The sequence below is a fragment of the Pseudonaja textilis genome, chromosome 9, assembly GCF_049901715.1.
Source record: "Pseudonaja textilis isolate UNSWEBS1 chromosome 9, rPseTex1.2, whole genome shotgun sequence".
Lineage (NCBI taxonomy): Eukaryota > Metazoa > Chordata > Lepidosauria > Squamata > Elapidae > Pseudonaja > Pseudonaja textilis.
This window is the reverse complement of record NC_141998.1, coordinates 7,808,905-7,830,552: the sequence shown is the minus strand read 5'-3', so window position 1 is coordinate 7,830,552 and position 21,648 is coordinate 7,808,905. Positions and strand designations below refer to the sequence as shown.

The following is a 21,648-nucleotide window of genomic DNA, read 5'->3' as shown; positions in this document are numbered from 1 at the left end:
TTCCCCTCCTTTGCTGGTACTTTGCTTGTGTGGAGTGACCATTCAAAGTTACAGTGGCACTGAAAAAAGTGACTTATGACCATTTTTCACAACTTACGACTGTTGCAGCATCCCCACAGTCATGAGACGCCAGGTGAGGAGATGCGTGCCTCGATGTGAGTGATATTGAGTTGGCCACACCAGCCAATAACATGACCACCAAGCCATGTCCACCCAGTCACATGACCACCAAGCCACGCCCACCACCTAAGCCATGCCCACAGAACTGGTTGTTAAAAAAATAGAATCCCATCCCTGGTCACGCACACGGGCCCCCCACGTGCATTGCCTTCTGGGTGCTAGCACACACACCATTTTTGGCACAGGAGCCCAAAAATGTTAGCTGCCACTGCTCTAACCTATCAGAAAAGACAGCTCTTGCCTAACATCAGCATAATTTTCTCTCCTTTAAACTAGGGAAGATGAGCAAAACAAGGCAAGCATAGCACAAGGACAGATATGTCTTAGTAATCTGGAATGGGACAATTTATCCATCTACACCAGGACTTAGGAAAATTGTGTAGACCACAACATTGTAAAAATGAAAACCATAGCACTATGAAAATAACAAAAAAATCACAACATTTATATCTGAATCCAGTTTTCGCATCTGTGATATTGGGCAATCTACAGAAAGGACTGGGATAAGATGGTGTCTGCATCCAATCAAAAACAAAAAACACAACCACTCTGCAGACCTGCTACAGTAGTTTAATTATGGGCATTGGAGGGTCAAGGAAAGAAACTCACATCCCTGACCCAGTTCCCCAGTGACAAGTTCTTAATTGCCCAGTAGTGGTGGAGATATATTCACAAGTGACCCAGTTATTTCTCTCACTTCTCAATCTTCTTTTCTTTTGCATTCAATTGGGTACTTCGGCAGCAAGAATTTGGCTCACTGGTCATGGCTAAACTCCATCTGCTGGACCGTTATCTTACTCATTTAAGAAGATATTTCTTGCAGATCAACTTGATACTCTCTGAATTTGCAGCAGCCATAGAGCCAAAGAACCTTGGGTTGCCCCTGACTTCTCCTCTTCCTCTTCCTCCTCCCCCCACTCTTTTACTCCTTGAATTTGGAAGAGCCAAGAGGCGACATGCCACATATTCTTTGCTAGGGAACGTCAGACATTTAGCTCAGGTGGGCTGGAGTTGATCTTGGAGCAAATCAAGCCACATTGACATCTTAGTTAAACAGAAATGGGACTCGTGCAAGATGTGTATGAAAAAGTGTCAGCCACTCGCTTAAACAAACGGCGCGAAACATAACAATGCGCAGAAGGGAAACTGACACTAATTGATTTTCGTTTGTTTGGCTAAGTGAGGCATCGTTGGTCGTCTGCGGGCTGTATTTTCAAGCAATTACAAATCGTTGGATCTGCTAAGCTTCAAATTGGATAATCGCCTCCACTCTCTCCAAGCCCCATTCTGGCACCAGGTTTCTCCCCCCCGCCCCACCCCTTTTCTTCATTTTTCTTTAAAAAAAAAAAAAGCTCGGAGAAGCCTCTTTTGGGCCGTTCCCTGTAGTGAGTGAAAGTGAGAAGGCTTTGTGACGTTACTCAAAGAGACAAGTTGGTCTATTATTTCATTAGGCTTGTTTTGTTGCATTTCCCCACCCACCCACCCTCCCCTCCTGTTAAAATGTGCCCTGCCTCAACCTGGAGCAGAATTAATGAACTGGAAGAAAAATGATTGAATCAGTGAAGAATTCAGAGCAGTGTTAATTCTCCCCCAGCGGGCAGTGAAATGGTAGAAGAATACTCCCAAGCTTCTAAGCCTACGAAACCTTCCAGTTTTTCCTTGACTGATTGAATGTGATTGACTGGCTGTTCAAAGGAGTCTTATAGTTTTGGAACTCTGCCAAACCTCCCTGCCACCTTTGACCTTGTCAACATTGGGAATCGAGTGATGGATTGACTTTGGTTATGGACTGGAAAACCATATTGGGATCTTGATGGGATGTATAGTCCAGAGGCCTTGAATGGATGGGAAGGGAGGGGGGGCCAAGGTGGGGGGATTTACCCTATCTTATAAAAACCAGGCATGCTTAGCATGAGTTCAATTGGGATGAAATGGGAGGATTTTCACTACATTCAAGCCATCAGTAAAACTCTTGTTTTCAACACTTAGCTCCGCAGAAAAGAGACATATTTCTATTTAATCAAAACAATTCGAAGACCCATCAAATTATGACAAATAAACTTGGGGTCTACTCAAAGAGACAGATAATAGCTTTTTTAAAAAATCAAGAAGAGCATGCTAAGGAAAAAAGGAGAGAAAAGGAGAATGAAGAAAACAGGAAAATATGTATTTTTCTCAAGAGAAAACTGGAAATATGTAACTGCAGTTTATAACTGAGTTTGCAAATCACAGTGTACATACTCGTAGTTTACTTACTTAACTACAATGATCACCCTTTTCACATGCCATCAACCATAGGTTGTAAATCATAGCAGCTGATTTCATATGAAAGGCTAAACCAAAATCAAGCAAACTGGATAAATGTAAAATATCAAACAGATCAAAGTGTAACCTAAAGTAACTAATAATAACATTGAGATTAACTTCCCCAAAGATTTGCAGTCATTAATAAAAAGATTGCATTCATTTACCATTTGTTTTTTTCATCCTAAATGGATTGCTTCAATGGCTTTTATTTGAATAGGCCACTGATTGAATATTGATTGCATGATGGTGTTGTAGGCATCTGTAACAAGCTGCCATAACATCAAGAGGAAGACATGAGGACATTGGGTCAGTGCGCAATGGTCATATATATCTGATATATGTAAATTGTTTGTTTGCATGATGTCATTGTTGTCATTTGCCCCCTTCCCAGGGATAATCATGCATTGCAATTAGTTTAATTTTTTTGTATTTTTGTTGCTGAAGAATACTGATGTACTTTTTGTTTCCTATTGCAGCAAGATCTCCTTACTAGTGATGTAGGCAATACACAATCTAAATAAGTCAAAGTTCCATTCTGGGAGTCTATGAGATTCTCTGTCATCCAGGTCATGGTTGTCTCAAAGGTGCTTTTTCAAGAGACAACTGGATTTTCTTTATTTTTCCTTGAAGACCCTTTGCTTCTCATCCAAGAAGCTTCAATTCTTTTCTTCCTTTCAGTTCTACCTTTTGAGGAATTCCATTCTGGGAATATTCCTGACTGTTTCTGCTAACAAATGGCTTATAAACTTTTATAGCACTGAAAGATTAGAAAGGTTTCCTGACATTAGTATTATAATTATAACACAATCTTGTTGCTGCAATTCCTCTGAATTTGGGAGAAGGGTCTGTACTGCTAGATCTTAGAAATGAATTTGATAATGGAGTTTACTTTTCCAAACCACTCTTTTTCTGCATTTGTCTTTCTTAGAAGAATAGAACAGAATATAATTCTTTATTGGCCATACAAGGAATTTGTCTTGGTGCAAATGCTCTCAGTATATATAAAAGAAAAGATACATTCATCAAGAGACAAGAATCATAAGGTACAACATTTAATAATAGTCATAGGGTACAATAAGCAATCAAATCATACTAGGAAACAGTCAATATAGATCGTAAGGATACAAGTGACAAAGTTACAGTCATACAGTCATACAGCTACTTTGATCTCTCTTGTTAATATGTTTCTGGCCTGACTATATAGCATTCTGTCACCTTTTCTGTAGGCTTCTTCTTTGGAATGACGTAGCTGCTTAAGTTTAGCTGTGATCCAAGGTTCAAAGTAGATTAGGATTTAAATGTTTCATGTGACAACTGAGTGGGTGGAATTGGTTTCACCTTGCACTGAGCCTATTTGGGGTTAACTGTGATCCTTTGGGGATTGGCTAACTGGGTCATTTAATCACAACATATTAAGTCCCTAATTGTCCCAGATAAGCGTGTTGTGGGAAGAGGTCTACAGCAAAGATGGATCTAGGCCTCAATCATTGCTGTTCCCTAGCAGATAATAATTAAACCCTGCCGCTTGCGATTCCCGCAAGGCTTGGAGCCATTGATAGAAAGATCCTCCATAATTTTTTCTAACTTGGTGGCTATCATCACATCTCATGCAGCAAACTCTATAGTTTATATGCAGTAGTATTTAAAGAAGCACCTGTATTGAGTTTCTCCACATTTACTGTACGTGGATGACTCTCAGTTGTAACACTCTGACAGAAAAAAAAGTTTCTCAGCAGATTTTTCCTCACCGCGATTGGTGAGGAAATTTCTGTTGGTCTCTTCGATTTATCAGAATGTGGAGATATTAACAGCAGAGGCAGAAGAAACTATTTTTTGCTTTTGGGGGTGGTGATCTTAGCCTATGGTACAGGATTTTAGAAAGAGTTATGAGCCAAGGCAGTTGGATTATTTACTGATCTTATGTGTTCCAAGCATGAATATTTTATTCATTTCATTTCATTAAAAGTATTTACTGTTTTCAATCTGTTGGGATTCTCAGAGTGATATATAGTTTTTTTAAAAAAATTAAAAATAAAATAAAATCTAAATATGAAGATAAAAGTAAACCATCCTTTAAAAAAAAATCTGCTATTGGAAAGTATCGAAGTTTGAACAGTGAATTATTTAAACTGTCAGTCTGAATATCAGGATGGAATTTATTGCTGAAGAAAACATGATGTATCAGAAATGATTTCTATTTTACTGAATCTCAACCTATTTCTGAAATCTTCCTTTCAAGCTAAGTTTTATAAACAGCTGCTCTTTTAATAGCATTCTCTCTTTTTATAATTTTTATTTTCTCAATTGAGGGAAACGTTTATGATCAATGACTTATTCCATGATGTTGCCGTATCAGCCACTTTGGTAGGGCTTGTCCCCTGGAAGACACCCCTGCCTTTTTGAAATGAGCAAGCAACTAAAAAGAAGAATTCGCTGTAAATGCTTTGTATGAAATTGGCAAGTACCTCAACTGTGATTCGCTTCCCTGGCAGAGTCCTTTATTTCTGCTGATCGCTACTTTAATCCAGTTCAAGATTCAGTCATGCGTCTAATCAAGTACTGACTGATATGTAGTAGCTACTCTCCAGAGACCCAGGTGGAATTCTCACTCTGGCTATCTAAATCCCTTGGGGATTTCTGTAGAGAATACACATGGTCTACCATTGAGTGTATTCATATTTCATTACAACTGTCTCTCAGCTTTGTATCCTTCTTTCTTTCAGGCAGGCTCGAATTTTGGCTTGGTCCAAATCAAGCCAGTTTCCTGGCTTATAGACACTGGTGGGGTTCAAATAATTTACCAACCAGTTCAGCCAGGGTCAGGTTGGCTGTCATGGGAGGTGTGGCCCATCCCCATCCTCCAGCTGCACCGCACATGTGGGACGAGCCTTCCTCAATGGCCAACCTGGGTGATCCGGTTATTAAATTACTCACTCACTCACCTGCTATCAAAGTGCATCCTGGGTGCTGCGCTGCAATGGAAAAATGAGCAATGGAGAGGCTGGCATGAGGGAAGGAAGAGGAGCAGGGAGAAGAAAGAAGGAAAGCAGCAGAGATGGTATTCAGCAGGTTCTGACCAGTTCTGGAAAACCAGTAGCAGAAATTTTGAGTAGTTTGGAGAACTGGTGGTAACTTTCCCCTAGGAGTAGAGAGAGAATGGAGATTTTACAGCATCCTTCCCCTGGAGTGGGAATGGAGATTTTACAGTATTCTTCCCTTGCCATGCCCACCAAGCCACACTCGCCAAGTCACACCATGCCCACCAAGCCATAACCACAGAACTGGTAGTAAATTTTTTTGAATCCCACCACTGGAAAGCAGCCTTTTTCTTTCCTCATGCCAGCCACTCCGTTGCCCATTTCTCCACTGCAGCACGACACCCAGGATCCACTTTGATGGGTGTGTGCGTGTGTGAACTGGCTGAATCCCACTGCTGCTTATAGTTCACTATCTTTTGCAACACAACTGGTCTGTGAAAAATATTTACTAAAAAAAGGCCAGTGTGTTCCCTCTGGGAAGAACTGTACAGTAGTTCTCAAATTACAACCATTCATTTAGTGGCCATTTGAAATGCCAATGAAAAAAAATGGCATGATGACTGTTGCAGCATCTCCATGGTTACGTGGTCAAAATTTGGACCCTTGGCCACTGGCACCTATTTGTAATAGTTGTGCTGCCCCAAAAGCGTGTGACCATCTTTTGCAGATTTCTGACAGGCAAAGTCAATGGGGAAGCAAGATTCATTTTAATCACTAGGTTAACCTTAAAAACTGTAGTGATTCCCTTAACAACTGTGGCAAGAAAGGTCACAAAATGGGGCAAATGCCTTGGTAATTTTGGTCTCAAATGTGGTCATAAGTTGGAGAATATTTGTATAATTTTTGAGGAGCTATGAGCCACACTTGGCAATGGGTGGTGGCTGCACTTCAAAAAATCACGGGTGGAGACAGAACAAAAACAAACAAACATTGCATGTCATGCTTAATCATTTCTCTCCACAATCACTAAGTAGATTACAACTTGGTAGCAACTTTTAAAGATCTCTGGAGCCATTATGGAGAAGGATTTCAGGAGCAATATGCAGTCCTGAGGCTGTGGGTTGTTCACCTCTAACCTAAACTAGGAGGCTCAGAATGCAAGGCAATATAAAATTGCCAGAGTTGAATTAACATTAAAATGCTTTAACAGCTGTAATTTACACTATCAAATAATTGAAATGATTTAAACATCATTCAGTGCCTTCTTTCCAGTAAAATTTGATAAGACAACCCTTATGCAAAAGCCGTGGTGGCACAGTGGTTAGAATGCAGTACCACAGGCTACCTCTGCTGACTGCCAGCTGCCAGCTGTTTGGCAGTTTGATTCTCACCAGCTCAAGGTTGACCCATCCTTCCATCCTTCTGAGGTCAGTAAAATGAGGACCAAATTGTTGGGGTCAATACGCTGACTTAGAGAGGGCTGTAAACACTGTGAAGCAGTATATAAATCTAAATGTTATTGCTATTATGCAGAATAGATGTCATGTAATGATTCGGGTGCAGAATTTGGACTAGTGAGTCCACTAACACTTCCTGTTGAAGGGAATTTAATGCAAGACTTTGGGTGCCCTCCCCTCCCTCTTTCTCTCTTTCTCTCCATCATCGTCATCATCGCCATCACCTGCTTCATAGCGATTTCATTGAGTGCAAAATTGCATGAATCCTTCCCATGTACCTCATCTCAAGCTCTCAGAGGAATTAAATGCAGGAAATCATAACCATTATTTATCATCCCAATTTACCTGACTTCTTTCTCCCTGGCTACGTAGAACATTTGTTTCTTTGTGGTTTAATGCATTATATGAACCCCGTCATTTGTGGTCCTTATGATGGAGGAAATCTTGCTTTCTCTTCAAGTTTTAAGCCAGTGTCTTAATTCCAGCAAGGAAGCAAAATGCATAGTGTGAATCTTCAGTAGTTCTCCAAACTTCAGTTCCCAGACAAGGCAGGGAGGTGGCAAACCATAGAAACCGAACGAAAATTCTCATGTGAATTGTCCTAAATGCTTGACAGCATAGAAGATGGACAATCACTGAAAAGCAAAAGAATTTTCCAAAACTATCCAGAAACAAGAGAATATGGGGTAAAAAAAGGTCTTTTCAGCATCTATTTTAGGCACACATTTCATCCTTTCTCTCTGCCTTTGGCAAACCCCTGCTAAGCAAACTTGAACAAGCTTCTTTGGAATAGATCTTCTTGGCTGAGATCTTCCAGGAAAAGAAAGCTCAGCAGTCTCTTCAGGGCTCCAGGACAAACTGAGGGTGATAATACAGACAACCACAAATGATGATGAAAATTAATCTAAATGGTTGAAATGGGTTGCCATATAATGTAACATTTTGCCATATAGTGTAAGATTGCAATTCACGACTAAAGGAAGCTTATGAGATTGGGAGAGCTCATGAGTTGTGTGTGTGTGTTTGATAATTTGCAACTCAGTGTTATGTTTCCACAGTTCCTGTAAGAGGTATCATTGTGCCTTGTGCTAGATTTCTGTTATGTAAGATAGCTGAGAAATTGGGAGCCATATAACCATCAAAGGAAGTTTCATAGGAGCTTCATCCGAAAGCTAACTCCATTCTCCCTTTCTTTTTTTTCTCCTGCAACTTTTCTCTTTAGCCACCCCATGCATCAAAGCAATTAGTCCAAGTGAAGGCTGGACCACTGGTGGAGCAATGGTGATCATTATAGGGGACAACTTTTTTGATGGGCTTCAAGTCGTATTTGGGACCATGCTTGTGTGGAGTGAGGTAGGCACAGAAATTTTCTGGTATTTTTCTATACTAGCAAAACCTTTTTCCTGTTTAATTTTTGACCCGAGATGCTTATCTGGAGCTGACCCAAATAACTCAGCACTTTTTCAAATACTGGGAAAGTTTCCTTATATTCAATTTTGACCCACAGATTCATCAACAGGCATACACTGAGAATGGGTGCTACTTTTCTGGCAAAATCACGGTTGTCATAACTGTCTCAACATGTTTTCTCTTTTTATTCTCAGCTGATCACCCCACATGCCATCCGTGTCCAAACACCACCTCGTCACATCCCTGGCGTGGTTGAAGTAACATTATCGTACAAATCCAAACAATTTTGCAAAGGAGCTCCTGGTAGATTTATTTATACAGGTATGTGGAAATATCACATTGCAAAGTCAAAACTGGGGAAGAACTTTATTTATTTCCCTCAACTCTGTTATTCTGTTATGAGTTATCTCTTAAACTATTAAGGGTTAAAACTATGGTTTTAATTGAAGAATTAATAGAGGGTTGTTGTTTCTTAAAATGTCCTTTTTATGACATTTTTGCTGCATGCTTTTCATATTCCATACATTCAGATAAAATCTAAATGAGTTTACAGTTTTTCTTTGTGAATATGACATCCTTGTTGAAAAACTATTTTTTGTGTTTCCAAATTTCCTCTCAGTATCAAGTTCTGGAAACAAAAATTATGAGGATTTTCCTGCCTTGTTTTTGAGCTTCCCTTTAATTAGTCATAATGAGGTAGCCTTAATTAATAGGACTTGCAAATTCTCAAAAGTTTTCTAACCTTGTAAAAACAGAACAGATTTTTTTGGGGGGAAGTTCAGTAGGTAGTATTTTTTTAACTTTATTTAGTTGTTTCTGTTAGAGATTGCAGTGATAGTTGGAAGATCCTATTAGTGGGTTATTTCCTACCATACATTTTGCACAGTCTCCCTGATTGTTTACACTGTTGGTGGAGGGACAGGGGAATACACTTCCCTTGGGATCTCTGAGGTTTAATAGAAACTAGGAAAGCCAAGAAGATCAAAAAAGAAATAGATGGATGGTTGTGAAGGAAAAAAAGACCAGCACTTTGCTCTGATTCTGAGATTCCATTTATTGAAGGCATCTTCTTCCAGTCTGTTCTTTGTACTGGGGCATACTGAAACCAGATCAAAGTGATCTGGTAGGAGAGTGATGTATTTCCCTATGGAGAGTTGAAGTTGAAGACATTCTATGTTACTTCAAGGAGGAGGAGCTTTGGCGATTCAGAGGACCTCAGTTCACTGAAGGACTGCGTCCCAGTATACAACAACTGGGTTCCATGTCTCCATGTCTACTTGGCTACCAGGGAATGCAAAACCCTCACTTTTGGGTGGATGTAGAGAGATGGACCCCTAGCTCCTGCCAACCTAGCAGTTCGAAAACATGCAAATGTAAGTAGATAAATAGGTACCAACTTGCTGGGAAAGTAACAGTGTTCCATGCACCTCGGCATATAGTCATGCTGGCCACATGACCACAGAAGCATCTTTGGACAATGCTGACTCCCAAGGCTGAACACTGCACCCCCTAGAGTTAAACATGACTTGGCAGGAGCAAATTTTACCTTTTTTGTTTTTAGAAGGATGAATAGAGAAAAATGGACCTTATGGAAAATCAAAAGTGGGTCTCTCATGAGCTTAATATTCCTGCTGATAAGCAGAAATCTGTCTTTATTTTCCCCAGTGAATAATTTAAAGGACATTTGTGATTGCCAAATCTAATCCAAAGTCATTCCACCAAAAATTTTGATCCCTAATTGTCTGTATGGGCACAATAAAAATCTTGAGCCAGCCAGTGCAATTGTGTGTGTAAGGAATCCTGGCTGCTTTAGATCTTACCAGATGCAACTTTCAGACCAAAAATAAGGGTAGTCCCACATAATGCTGACTATGGTACTTAATGGAGATGTTTACCAGAGCATCTATCCAATCTGAAAACCAGGCAAGAATGAAAATCAGGACAGTGGGTTGTGGTTGTTTTTCACTCCACCGCTGCTGTTTGGCCATACAGAGGAATGAAGGCAAGGAAATTGGTAGAGATTCTTTGTTAGGTTCACCCAAGGAGAGGGAAAAATAGTTGTTTTGCTGCTATCTGCTAGAAGATGCTTCACAAAATTAGCAAGGGTAAAATCAAGCAATTTCTCAGTCTCTCTGTCTAAGTAGATCATGTCAAGCACAGTGATAAACACAACTATTAAATACAGCTGCACCTGGTGTAACCAATTCCCCCAGCTCTTTCTGGCTGGTAGCAAAATGCTTTCAAGAAAGACACAGAACAATAAAAGAACTTCCAAGCTGCACAATTAACCCAGTGTGTTGTTTTTCTCTTCTGTTCCCTGTATCAGCAATGATCACAACCTATTATGATGGATTTTTTTTAAAAAAGCAAGCTATAGATTACCTTATTAACAATGATGGTATGCTTTAAAAGAAGAAACTACTCATTATTCTGTTTTGGTATTGGTGTTTGGTTTTTTTTGCCCGAAGCAGGAGAATGTTTTTCTCTATAACCCAAGCCTGTCTTATCTTGGAAAACATGCCACACATTTCCTGCAAAATTGCCAGAGGAATATTAAATTGGCATGGGTGGGCAATGCCATATTTACTAGTACGAACAAAAGTCCTCTCATCTTTCACCCCTTTCCTAAGAGGTCTGCATAAGCGCACCAACGTGCCTACCGTCCCTGTCCTATTTTTTCTTTTATTTTTCTTATATGTATCCATGTATTCATAACTATGTTTTTACTTATACCTATTATCTTGTAAGCAATTGACAAATCAAACAAAATAAAAAACAAAATAAATCTCAAAGGGAGGAAAAAAGAAGGAAAAATAAACCATAAATACGAGAAAGCATCCTGTGACATACCCAGCTTTTCCTCCTTGTTAACTTAAAATTGTTATTCCAGGTGAAATCCATCCTAGGGATTCCTCCCTTTCTAAATAGGCATGAATTTGTATTTGTGTGTGTGTGTGTGTGTGTCTGCTGGGTGTGTGTGTATGTGAGAGTATGTGAAACCACACTCTAGAAAAGGGCATGGATAGGACAAAACAAAAATTAATTAATAGCCACTGGTTGAAATTAATTACCTATAAAATAAAGTAACCATTATAAAATTAATTCATTGCCTGTAAAATAAGAGCCCTGTACATAAATAAAATTAATTCATCGCTTGTAAAAGAAAAATTCAATTTAAAAAATTAATTTATCTGCATATACCAGCCTTTCTGTCTTGCTCATACCAACCACTTTTGTTCATAGAAACTAACACGTATGCATGTAAACACATGTTCCTCTTTCTCCATTCATCACTAGAAGTGAGGTGGGGGGAGAATGGCTGAATAGGAGATGAGAGTAAGGAACAGTTCTAGCGGTAAAGAGAAATGGGAGAAAAAAATTGGAAGGAGGAGAAGAGATATGAACAAGGAAAGAACGAAAACAAACAGAAACTCTGGTTACAAAAGGGTTAAGTTTTATCAAGCAAGCAGCCTTTCCCAAATGATGGCTAGCCTTCAAAGGCATCCTCATTTTTCAATATTTTCCAGCTATTTGCATCTCCTAACTGTTTTGTTTGAGCAATGAGAGGCTGAACCAGAGCATGAGTGCAACAATACTTTATTTTACAATAAAGGGCTGACCGTGCTTGCCAAGCCTGGAACTGGCTCGCAGCAATCAGCAACCGGTTGGACCCCGCAGCCTGCTTTTATAGCTGGCTGCTGGGGAGAGCCAACCAATGGGAATGGGGGAAATAACGCCCACGTAAAGTGAGTGGACCTGAGTGAGAACTCCTTGAGTCCTCAGGACATAACACCCCTTCCCCCAGATGCGAACATGCATAGTCCTTGAGGTAGACGGGGGTTTGTGTTGGCGCCGGGAACGGCGCAACTCGGGAACATTGTCTGTCTGTTCGGTACCAGTCTGTGATGGTCGAGCCGGCATAGTGTCGCCAACACTCTCTCTGGACTGGGCATCCTCGGAAACACCGGGTTGGTTACTGGGGTCGAGCTCTCGTGGGTTGGATCAGGCTGGTCAACTCTCTGGGCGCTGTTGTCCGAGTTTGGGCTGACCGGAACGACCGCTGGTGCAGACTGGTCGCAAGGTACGATGTGGCTGGGCGGCGGATGAGGCGGTTCCCCTTCGACTGGAGACTCTGGACTCTTGTTGGCAAGGGTGCTGAGGCGCCTTCTAAGCTGGTCTATATGCCTCCTCCAGACGCGACCATCCTCCAGCCTGACCCTATACGATCTCGGCCCGGTGATGGCGATGACCTCGCCTGGAATCCAAAGTGGGTCCCGGCGAAATTCCTTGCGAATATCGGTTCCTGTAACAAAAAATGTCTAACCCCGACGTAGAAGCGAGGGAGAGTCAGGGCAGTATTGTGGTTGCAATCTGTCCAATACAGTCCTCAGGCGCCGGCCCATCAGAAGTTCCGCTGGGGACTTATTGGTGACTGCACAGGGGGTTGAGTGTTGGCTCATCAGGAACCGTGCGAGTTTGTGGTGCCAGTCATCCCTGCCAAACCTAGCGAGGGCCTCTTTGGTGGTCCTGACGGCCCTTTCAGCCAACCCATTACTGGCAGGGTGAAATGGGGCTGTGAAAATGTGGCGAATGCCCAGGTTGGCAGCAAAACGGCTGAATTCTACTGATGCAAACTGTGGGCCATTATCGGAGACCATGGAGTCGGGTAGTCCATGTGTAACGAACAGGTGCGTTAACACGTTGGTGATTGCTAGTGTGGTGGTCGTGGATAGCTGCGCCACGTCTATCCATTTGGAATAAGCGCCCACGACCACTAGGAACATTTTTCCATGCACGGGCCTGCCAGATCGATATGGATTCTAGACCAAGGGCGTTGGTGCTCTCCCATCTGGTAGGGGTGGCGATGGGGGAGCAGGACGGGATTCCTGGCAAATGCTGCAGGAACTTACCCAATTGACAATGTCCTCGTCTAGACCCGGCCACCACACGTAGCTGCGTGCTAACGCCTTCATTCTCACAATGCCGGGTGTCCCTCGTGCAGCGCTCCAGGACTCGGGCATGCAGCGAGGTCGGAATGACCACCGAGTGCCCCACAGTAGACAACCCTGCAAACTGGACAGCTCCTGCATGCGAGTCTTAAAGGGTGCGAATTTGTTATCGACGTTGCCTCCCGGCCACCCCTCCTCACCCAGTCGAGCACCTGGGCGAGCGTTTGGTCTGCCTTGGTTTTTAGCGGCGATGTCAAGGGCGGTGATGGGTAGGTCCAACTGAGTGATTTCAAAAATGGCGTTGACAGGAGCTGGGTCTTCAGCCGGAGCGGGTAAGGGGCAGCGACTGAGAGCGTCGGCGTGGGATAGAGTTTTGCCCGGGCGGTGAATAAGTTTGTATGAATAGGCCGCTAGGAAAAGTGTCCACCTTGTCATTCTAGGGGAAAGGACTTGAGGTGTCTGTTTGTCGCCGGCCAGTAGGCCCAGGAGGGGCTTATGGTCGGTGACCAGTTCGAAGAAATGGCCAAAAAGGAATTTGTGAAACTTTTTCACGGCTGCAACAGCTGCTAGGGCTTCCTTGTCTATTTGGCTGTAATTTCGCTCCGTGGCCGAGAGTGTCCTGGAGAAAAAGGCGATGGGGGCCTCGGCGCCATTGGGGAGTCTGTGACTAAGGACCGCCCCAATTCCAAAAGGGGATGCGTCTGCTGCCAGTACTAAAGGAAGGTTGGGGTCGAATTGGATGAGCACTGCCTCTGACGTAAGTAGTGATTTGACGGCGTTAAACGCCTGGTCTTCTTTGTGCCCCCAGTGCCACGGTGACTTTTTGTCTAGTAGTCTGTGTAGGGGTTCGGCTACTGAGGCTTTATGGGGCAAGAAGGATGCATAAAAGTTTAGGAGCCCCAAGAAAGCTTGTAGCTCCGTTTTGGAGGTCGGTGTGGGAGCTTCGTGGATCGCCCTAACCTTGGACTCCAGGGGGTGAATGCCAGAGGCGTCAATTTTATAACCCAGAAAGTCCACCTGTCTAGTGGCAATGGCACATTTTTCTTTTTTTAACCTGAGGCCATGCTGTCTGAACCTCTCTAACACTGCTCGCACTCTCTGGAAGAGTTGGGGTCTGTCCCTGGCCGAGACCAAGATGTCGTCGAAGTAGGGTACTACACCAGGGAGGCCCTGTAAAATCCGCTCCATGAGGGACTGAAAAATACCCGGGCAACACTTACGCCAAATTGGAGACGCTTGCATCGGAAGGCACCCCTGTGAGTGACGATGGTCTGAAGTTCGCTGTTTGGTTATCAACAGGGAACTGTTGATATGCTTGAGACATGTCCAATTTAGCAAAAATACTGCCCGGTTCAAATGTGTGCAATAAGTGCTGAATGACGGGCACGGGTAGGCGCTAACTTGTAAATATTTATTGATTGTTGTCTTGTAGTCCGAGCAAATTCTCAGGCTACCATCTTTTTGAGGGTGTGACAATGGGCGTCTCCCACTTGGCGAAATCTGTTGGCTCAATGACCCCTTGTTTTAGTAGCTTATCCAATTCAGCGTCTAGTTTTGGTCGAATAGCAAATGGAACTCTACGTGGTTTTAATCTGATTGGGACTGCCTGGGGTCAACGGTGAACGAGATGGGGGTTCCATTATAACACCCCAGCTCCTCACTGAACACATCTGCGTAGTCAGCGAATAAGGAGTCAGTGTCTGAGGTTGAGACAGCATGGACTCCTGTTAACCCTAGGCCGAGGTGGGGAAACCAATCGAGCCCCAATAAGGTGGGTAGATTGCCGTTAACTACCACTAGAGGTAGGTGGCCTTTAAAAGCTCTAAAACTGACAAAGAACTTGCCTCTGCCGATCATGGGAATGGCCTTCCCTTGGTAGTCCTTCAGACCGAACTGGCATCTCTGAAGCCGGGTAGTAGATAGGCTGGGGTGGAGTCTCTTGAGGGTGTTCCATGAGATTATTGAGAGCGCTGACCCTGTGTCAACCTCCATGTGGCACGGTTTACCTTCTAGGGAAACGGAGAGAGAAATTTTACTAACAGAGTGGCAAGTACGCCTGGCAAGGCGGTGCGTGCGACAGTTTAATACTTGCCTCTGTGGTCCCGAGTGCGAGGACGGGGGTCTGTGTGCAGCGCTTTGAGGGGCTTGGCAGACTCTCGCAATGTGCCCCCTCTTATGGCAGTTGTTGCAAACGGCTCCTTTAAACTTGCAGGTGGCCCTTTGATGTGATCCCCCACAGGCTAGGCACAGAGTGATGTGCTTGGGTGGACCGGTGTATTCTTGTTTGGCCCCTACCTGCGACCGTCTGTCATTAGTGAGGCGATGGACATCGTTCTCATCGTTGTGGCCTTCCTCCGCTTCCACCTCTTCGGAATGGACTGGGAACGCTGCTAGCTTGGCGCTTGGGCCCTGAATTTCGGTGGCTGAGTTCGTTGCTAGCTCGGCTGCTAGGGCCTCCTCTACCGCTTGCGCGAGGTTGAGGTCTTTTTTAGCTAGCAGTTGCCTCTGTAGGTTGAGATCCTTGACCCCACAAACTAATTGATCGAGGAGCATGTCCTCCAGGTATGTTCCAAACCCGCAGTGCAGGGCTGCTGTTCTGAGGGCGGCCATATATTGGTTGATGGTCTCCTTACTTGATTGCTTCCTCATTCGGAACGTGAACCTCCTGGCGATTTGTGAAGGCCTGGGAGCGTAGTGGTTTGTGAGGATCTCAAGCAACTCGGACCACGGAACGTTTTTCAATTCTCTCGGCGCCACGAGTGCTGCAGCGGTATCGTAAACGGTGGCTCCGCAGTAGATTAGGAAATAGGATTTTTTCCGATGCTCTCCCGCATCCGCCAGGCCAACCGCATCGATGTAATGATTGAAACGGTTCTTATACGATTCCCACTTCTCTTCGTCTGGTTTAAACGCCGGGAATACTGGATTGGAACTCATGGTGCTGGAACGGCTGGGCTACCTGCGGAAAAAATCTCTCTGGGACTACAAACGCTCGTGAGTTACTAGTGATATCAGCTCTGGAGAGGTTTTTTTGCTACCCTCTCTTTCTCTCTCTCTGGGTTACCACGTTGGCTGCTAGCCATTGGAGGTGTCTTGATTCGCGCCAAAAAAGGTGGGCGTTAGTGACTCTCTACAGCGCTGTGCTGTGATTCCTACTGGCTCGAAATTCAAATGACACCCGTTTGAATTTCGCGCCAAATGCAGAGCGGCTGCGGCTCGCAGCGCTTCACTTTCCCCGTAGGGGCTAACAAGCGGCTACAGACGCTTCTAACTATTTGACTCAGACCGCTTTCTCTGGCTGCGGATCTGTGTTTGCTCTTTTGATCGCTCGTTTCGTTAGCTGACCGCTCTCTGGCTGCGGATCAGCGTTTCCCTTGTCGCCAGCCGATCGCTCTCTCTGGGCTGTAGATCGGTGGCTAGTGACTCAGCGGTTGCAAGGTGCTTCTGGTAGCCATCCCATCCTCGTCGCCAGTGTTTTGTTTGAGCAATGAGAGGCTGAACCAGAGCATGAGTGCAACAATACTTTATTTTACAATAAAGGGCTGACCGTGCTTGCCAAGCCTGGAACTGGCTCGCAGCAATCAGCAACCGGTTGGACCCCGCAGCCTGCTTTTATAGCTGGCTGCTGGGGAGAGCCAACCAATGGGAATGGGGGAAATAACGCCCACGTAAAGTAAGTGGACCTGAGTGAGAACTCCTTGAGTCCTCAGGACATAACACTAACTTTACTTATTTTCAACAGGATCTTCTGTCCGTCTTAGCAAGATGACTCTTATGCCCATGAAAATTCAGTATTTCAATTTTTAAAAATATCTTTCTTTTAATTTAATTTATTTTGATTTGTATTTTCTATGTACATTTCAGCATTGCAGGGCATAATGCTCAAATGTCCATGGGTTCCAATGATTCTTAATCTATCTGACTTACTATGACATTTTTATCATATGGCAGTTGCCTGACTTCTCTTTAACTAGTGCAAGACAGGACAAATATCTGCTACAATATAACACGACATGCAATCATATGGTTTATCCTTGAGGACCAGCCATTCAAAAATGGCCATGATAGGTGCAACCTTTAAATTGATATTATTATATGTATGATTGTATCCTTTTTTTGTTGTTTGCTTTTGTATGTGTGTGTGTGTGCATTCTTTTATGGGTGCAGTGCACACAGCACATCACACAAAAAAATATTGATAGAACTGTATTTAAAATCAAGTCAAGTCTGCCTTTGTGTTACAGTGTTTTATCTTTGCACAAAAGATGCACCCAGATAAAACACCATATGTACAGTGGCGCAGTAGTTAGAGTGCAGTACTGCAGGCTACTTTTGCTGATTGCCAGCAGCCTGCAATTTGGCAGTTCAAATCTCACCAAGCTCAAGGTTGACTCAACTTTCCATCCTTCCAAAGTCGATAAAATGAGGACCCAGATTGTTGGGGTCAATATGCTGACTCTGTAAATGGCTTAGAGAGGGCTGTAAAGTGGTATATAAATCTAAGTGTATTGCTAAGTGCTATTGCTATGTATATTACATCAACAGTTCTTGATGCAATCCTCACACATGCTAGTCAGGGTTGCCTTATTGTGCTCCTATGCATTGATCATGTGTTATAAGAAAATAAGATAGATGAATGGAAGGTGCTAAATTCTAACAAACTACAAATTTAGGCAATTCTGTTCATTTTGTGTAGGGTGGGGAAAGTGAAATAATGGAGCACTCCTAACATGTCGCTTCCTTTTAGAAGCAAAGTTAGGTTATTCCAAACTAAAATCTAAAGCTATCCCTGGTAGAAACAGTCTATTGCTAAATCCATGCTCAGTTCTTCTTTACTTCTGAGCAAATCCAGGAGAATAGAAATAGAAATGTTCAGTTTCTCATCTCTTAGCATATACAGTATTTGTTTCTGTCATATTTGGAGCTATTGTTCCTGACCGGGGATAGTGATCAGCTAAAGTTTTGGATGCATGCTTTAATCTGATCAGTGTCAAAGTTCTGGGAAGCTGATAGCAATCTCTGGGTTGAGACAAGGCTCCAGTCAGCAGTGCCCAAGGGAGTTTGCCACAAAGTCTTTCTTGTCCTGTTCCTGTTAGCAAGCAGATGTAGATGGCAAGGCAGGGATCTTAGGAGTTCATGATTCAGCTGCTGAAGATCTGAGGAGGGTCCTTCAATATTTAATACCAAATCCAATATTCATTTCATGTTTCAACTGATTAGGCATTAGTGGAACAAGAACAGCACCGAGGCAGCTTGTTTGAAGAAAGACCCATAAACTGTTTTTTTTTTTTTTGAAAGACAACTATAAAAATTAAAGATAAATTCCAAGGGTACATCTAAATGTCAACGTGGGAGCTGTTATCTCTATGCATATGTTCTCTGTGATGGGTACTTTTAATAGGTTATGGCAAAGGATGCCACATTAGCATTGCTCTAGTTAAAGATCTGCTAGCAATTTCTTTCAGGAGGAGCCTCTATCAGGGTTGTGTGGATGACAATCTTGAGACTGATCAGGGTGCCAAGCTGGGCATCTTTCCTCCTGTCCGGTATGGTGGGAGAAACCCTTCTGTGGCTTAATTAGTTAAAAAGCTATTGGTGAAATCTATTTGAAATCTGAAACGACAGACTGAATCATGAAAGTATGTCCCTGCTGATTTTGTTTTGGGGAAAAGAAGGGATTTAACATCACTAAACTGTTGCTTTCAGATGCAACAAACTAAAATCTGTCCATCCATTACATACTTCTGTGTATAGGTATGTAAAATCTTGCTTGCCATCTGTGCATGAGTAAAATGCATAAGATACCCATGAACAAAATTCTATTCAGGTTTAAGAGATACCTGGCTTTTATGGAGACACCTTCTCTCCTGTTGGTCTACTAACTTGAAAGTTTGCTGTACCCTCAGTCCAGTTTGCAACAGACAGTTCAGCTATACTGATTTTTAAGTTACAGTTAGAAGATCTTGAACCTTCAGAAAAGAGCTCTCTCACCTTGAAACCATCAATTAGCAAAATCACAACAGACAAAGAGTAAAAGATGAGAGATGAAGCTGAACATTTTATTTATTTATTTGATTTGTCAATCACTTACAAAGTAATAGGTATAAGTATTAACATGAGTAAGAATACACAAAATAGGTATGATTAAATGGGGACAATAGGACAGGAATGGGAGGCACGATGGTGCACTTATGCACGCCCCTTAACATGAGTGCATGATATTGAATGAACCAAGATCCAGTTTGTTCCTCACCATAATTACACTGATTGTTGATTTTTTTTTCATTGCACTGAAAAATTAGCAATAAGGAAACCAGGTTCAACTTACTTGCATTAACATTCTAGAACCTGGAAGTCACGCTGAAGAAAATCTTGCTTTTTGTTTTCACCCATTTTGGCATTCAGTACTGTTACAGATAATCCTTGACTTAAAACAATTTGTTTAGTGACTATTCGAAGTTACAGCATCACTGAAAAAAAGTGATTTATGACCATTTTTCACACTACCGACCATAGTCACATGGTGAAAATTCAGATGCTTGGTAACTGATTCATATTTATGATGGTGGAAGTATCCTGGGGTTATGTGATCCCCTTTTGCAAACTTCTGAGAAGCAAAGTCAATGAGGAAGCCAGATTCAGTTAACAACCAAGTTACTAACTTAACAACTGCAGGAAGGAAGATCATAAAATGGAGCAAAACTCACTTAACAAATGTCTCACTTAGCAACAGAAATTTTGGCTTCAATTGTGGTCCTAAGTTGAGGACTATCTCTACTGATCTGCATGGCCAAGGTAAAATTACCGTGGTCCTTAATCCCAAACTGTTAGCATTTTAAAATAAAAAATGCAACAACCTGAACTAGACTAAGAAACAGCTCTCATCTATATTATTGTTTTAGAAAAGCCTGAAAGCTACAATTTTAAGATATTTAAGAATTAAATGCTTATAATTCTAAACCTAGTTTTTACAGGTTACCACCATGAAATAAATCCATATTTAAGGTAGTCTTCTTCAAAATTAATACTGAGTAGTAGCAGGGGTGGGATTGTACCAGTTTGCACCTATTCTCTGGAACCGGTTGTTAACATTCTAAGCCGTTCGGAGAACTGGTTGTTGGAAGAAATTACTGGCCTAATCCTGTAAGGAAGGCAGGAAGGAAACATTCTGATGTTGTTTACAGAAACTGCCTCTCCATTAACCCTTATTACATTCTTAGCAGGACTAGACTTCCTGTCTCAGGAACTTCTCTGGAGTTGTTTCCTCTCCTTTGCTGGTACTTTGCTTGTGTGGAGTGACCATTTAAAGTTACAATGGCACTGAAAAAAGTGACTTATGACCATTTTTCACACTTACGACTGTTGTAGAATGCCCACAGTCATGAGAGGCCAGGTGAGGAGAAGCGTGCTTTAATGTGAGTGATATTGAGTTGGCCACACCCAGACAATAACATGACCATCAAGCCATGTGCACCCAGTCACATGACCACCAAGCCGCGTCCACCACCTAAGCCATGCCCACAGAACCGGTTGTTAAAATTTTTGAATCCCACCCCTGAGTAGCAGTTAGATTTTATCCTTGAGTTACAAATTTGAATATTCCCATTAGATATTCTTGGTTAAGAATGTGCATTTAGATGATTGGGTTTTCTTTTCTTTCCCTTTTTTAAAAAAAAAACGAAAAGAGTTCTCCAATTTATAATCCCTGTAGCTTGATTCAAGGCATGTAACTTACTTCAACTATTAGGCTCAGAATGAACAAGAGAAATGGCAGATAGTGATATATAAGATCTCAAGAGATCTTCTGACAAATTCTCACGATTATTGGCACAATTTCTCTGCTCTGCTCCCAGAAGGGAAATAGATTCTATGGCAGTTGAAATGTGTATTATTAAACTTCTTAAGTGATCCAGAATGTTTCCCAATAGGCATTGAAAAATTTTCTAAGTATAGCAAAGTTGAAATTCTTAGGTCTTTCCCATTCAACCCCCATTCGATTCCATCCAACAATCTTTAAACTGGCCTATCATTATTCCATTAAAATAAATCAAAATCCATGTCACCAGAGCTTATTACAGCTATGTAGGGTACTTCCATTCTGTTCTGCTAAAGACAGCCAGATGGGAAAATCTGAGGCCAGATAAAAAGCTGAATTGGCACCAGGTTTAACTTCACATTCCAATAAAACAAAGTTGCAATGCTAAAGGGTTTTGCTCACTATGCTATGACCATTTCCAGTTTGTACCTCCTGGAACTCTTATTTTTTATTTTTTGGTAGTTCTCCGAATTGTGAGGTGCTGATTAAAAGAAGAAGATAAGCCATCTTTTAATTATGAAGTTTAACATAACCAGAATGTTTACAGCTGA

The 21,648-nt window shown here is 42.3% G+C and overlaps 1 protein-coding gene across 4 annotated transcripts in view; it reads left to right on the top strand.

Annotated features, from left to right (window-relative positions):
* The window catches only part of EBF2 (EBF transcription factor 2), a 254,295-nt gene that overhangs the window by 198,223 nt on the left and 34,424 nt on the right, over positions 1-21,648 (top strand). For all 4 annotated transcript variants that reach the window (XM_026714962.2, XM_087938878.1, XM_087938876.1 and 1 more), the window contains exons 9-10: positions 8,145-8,275; positions 8,527-8,653. In XM_026714962.2, coding sequence (XP_026570747.1) covers positions 8,145-8,275; positions 8,527-8,653 — 258 coding nt within the window. The remainder of the gene's footprint in view (positions 1-8,144; positions 8,276-8,526; positions 8,654-21,648) is intronic.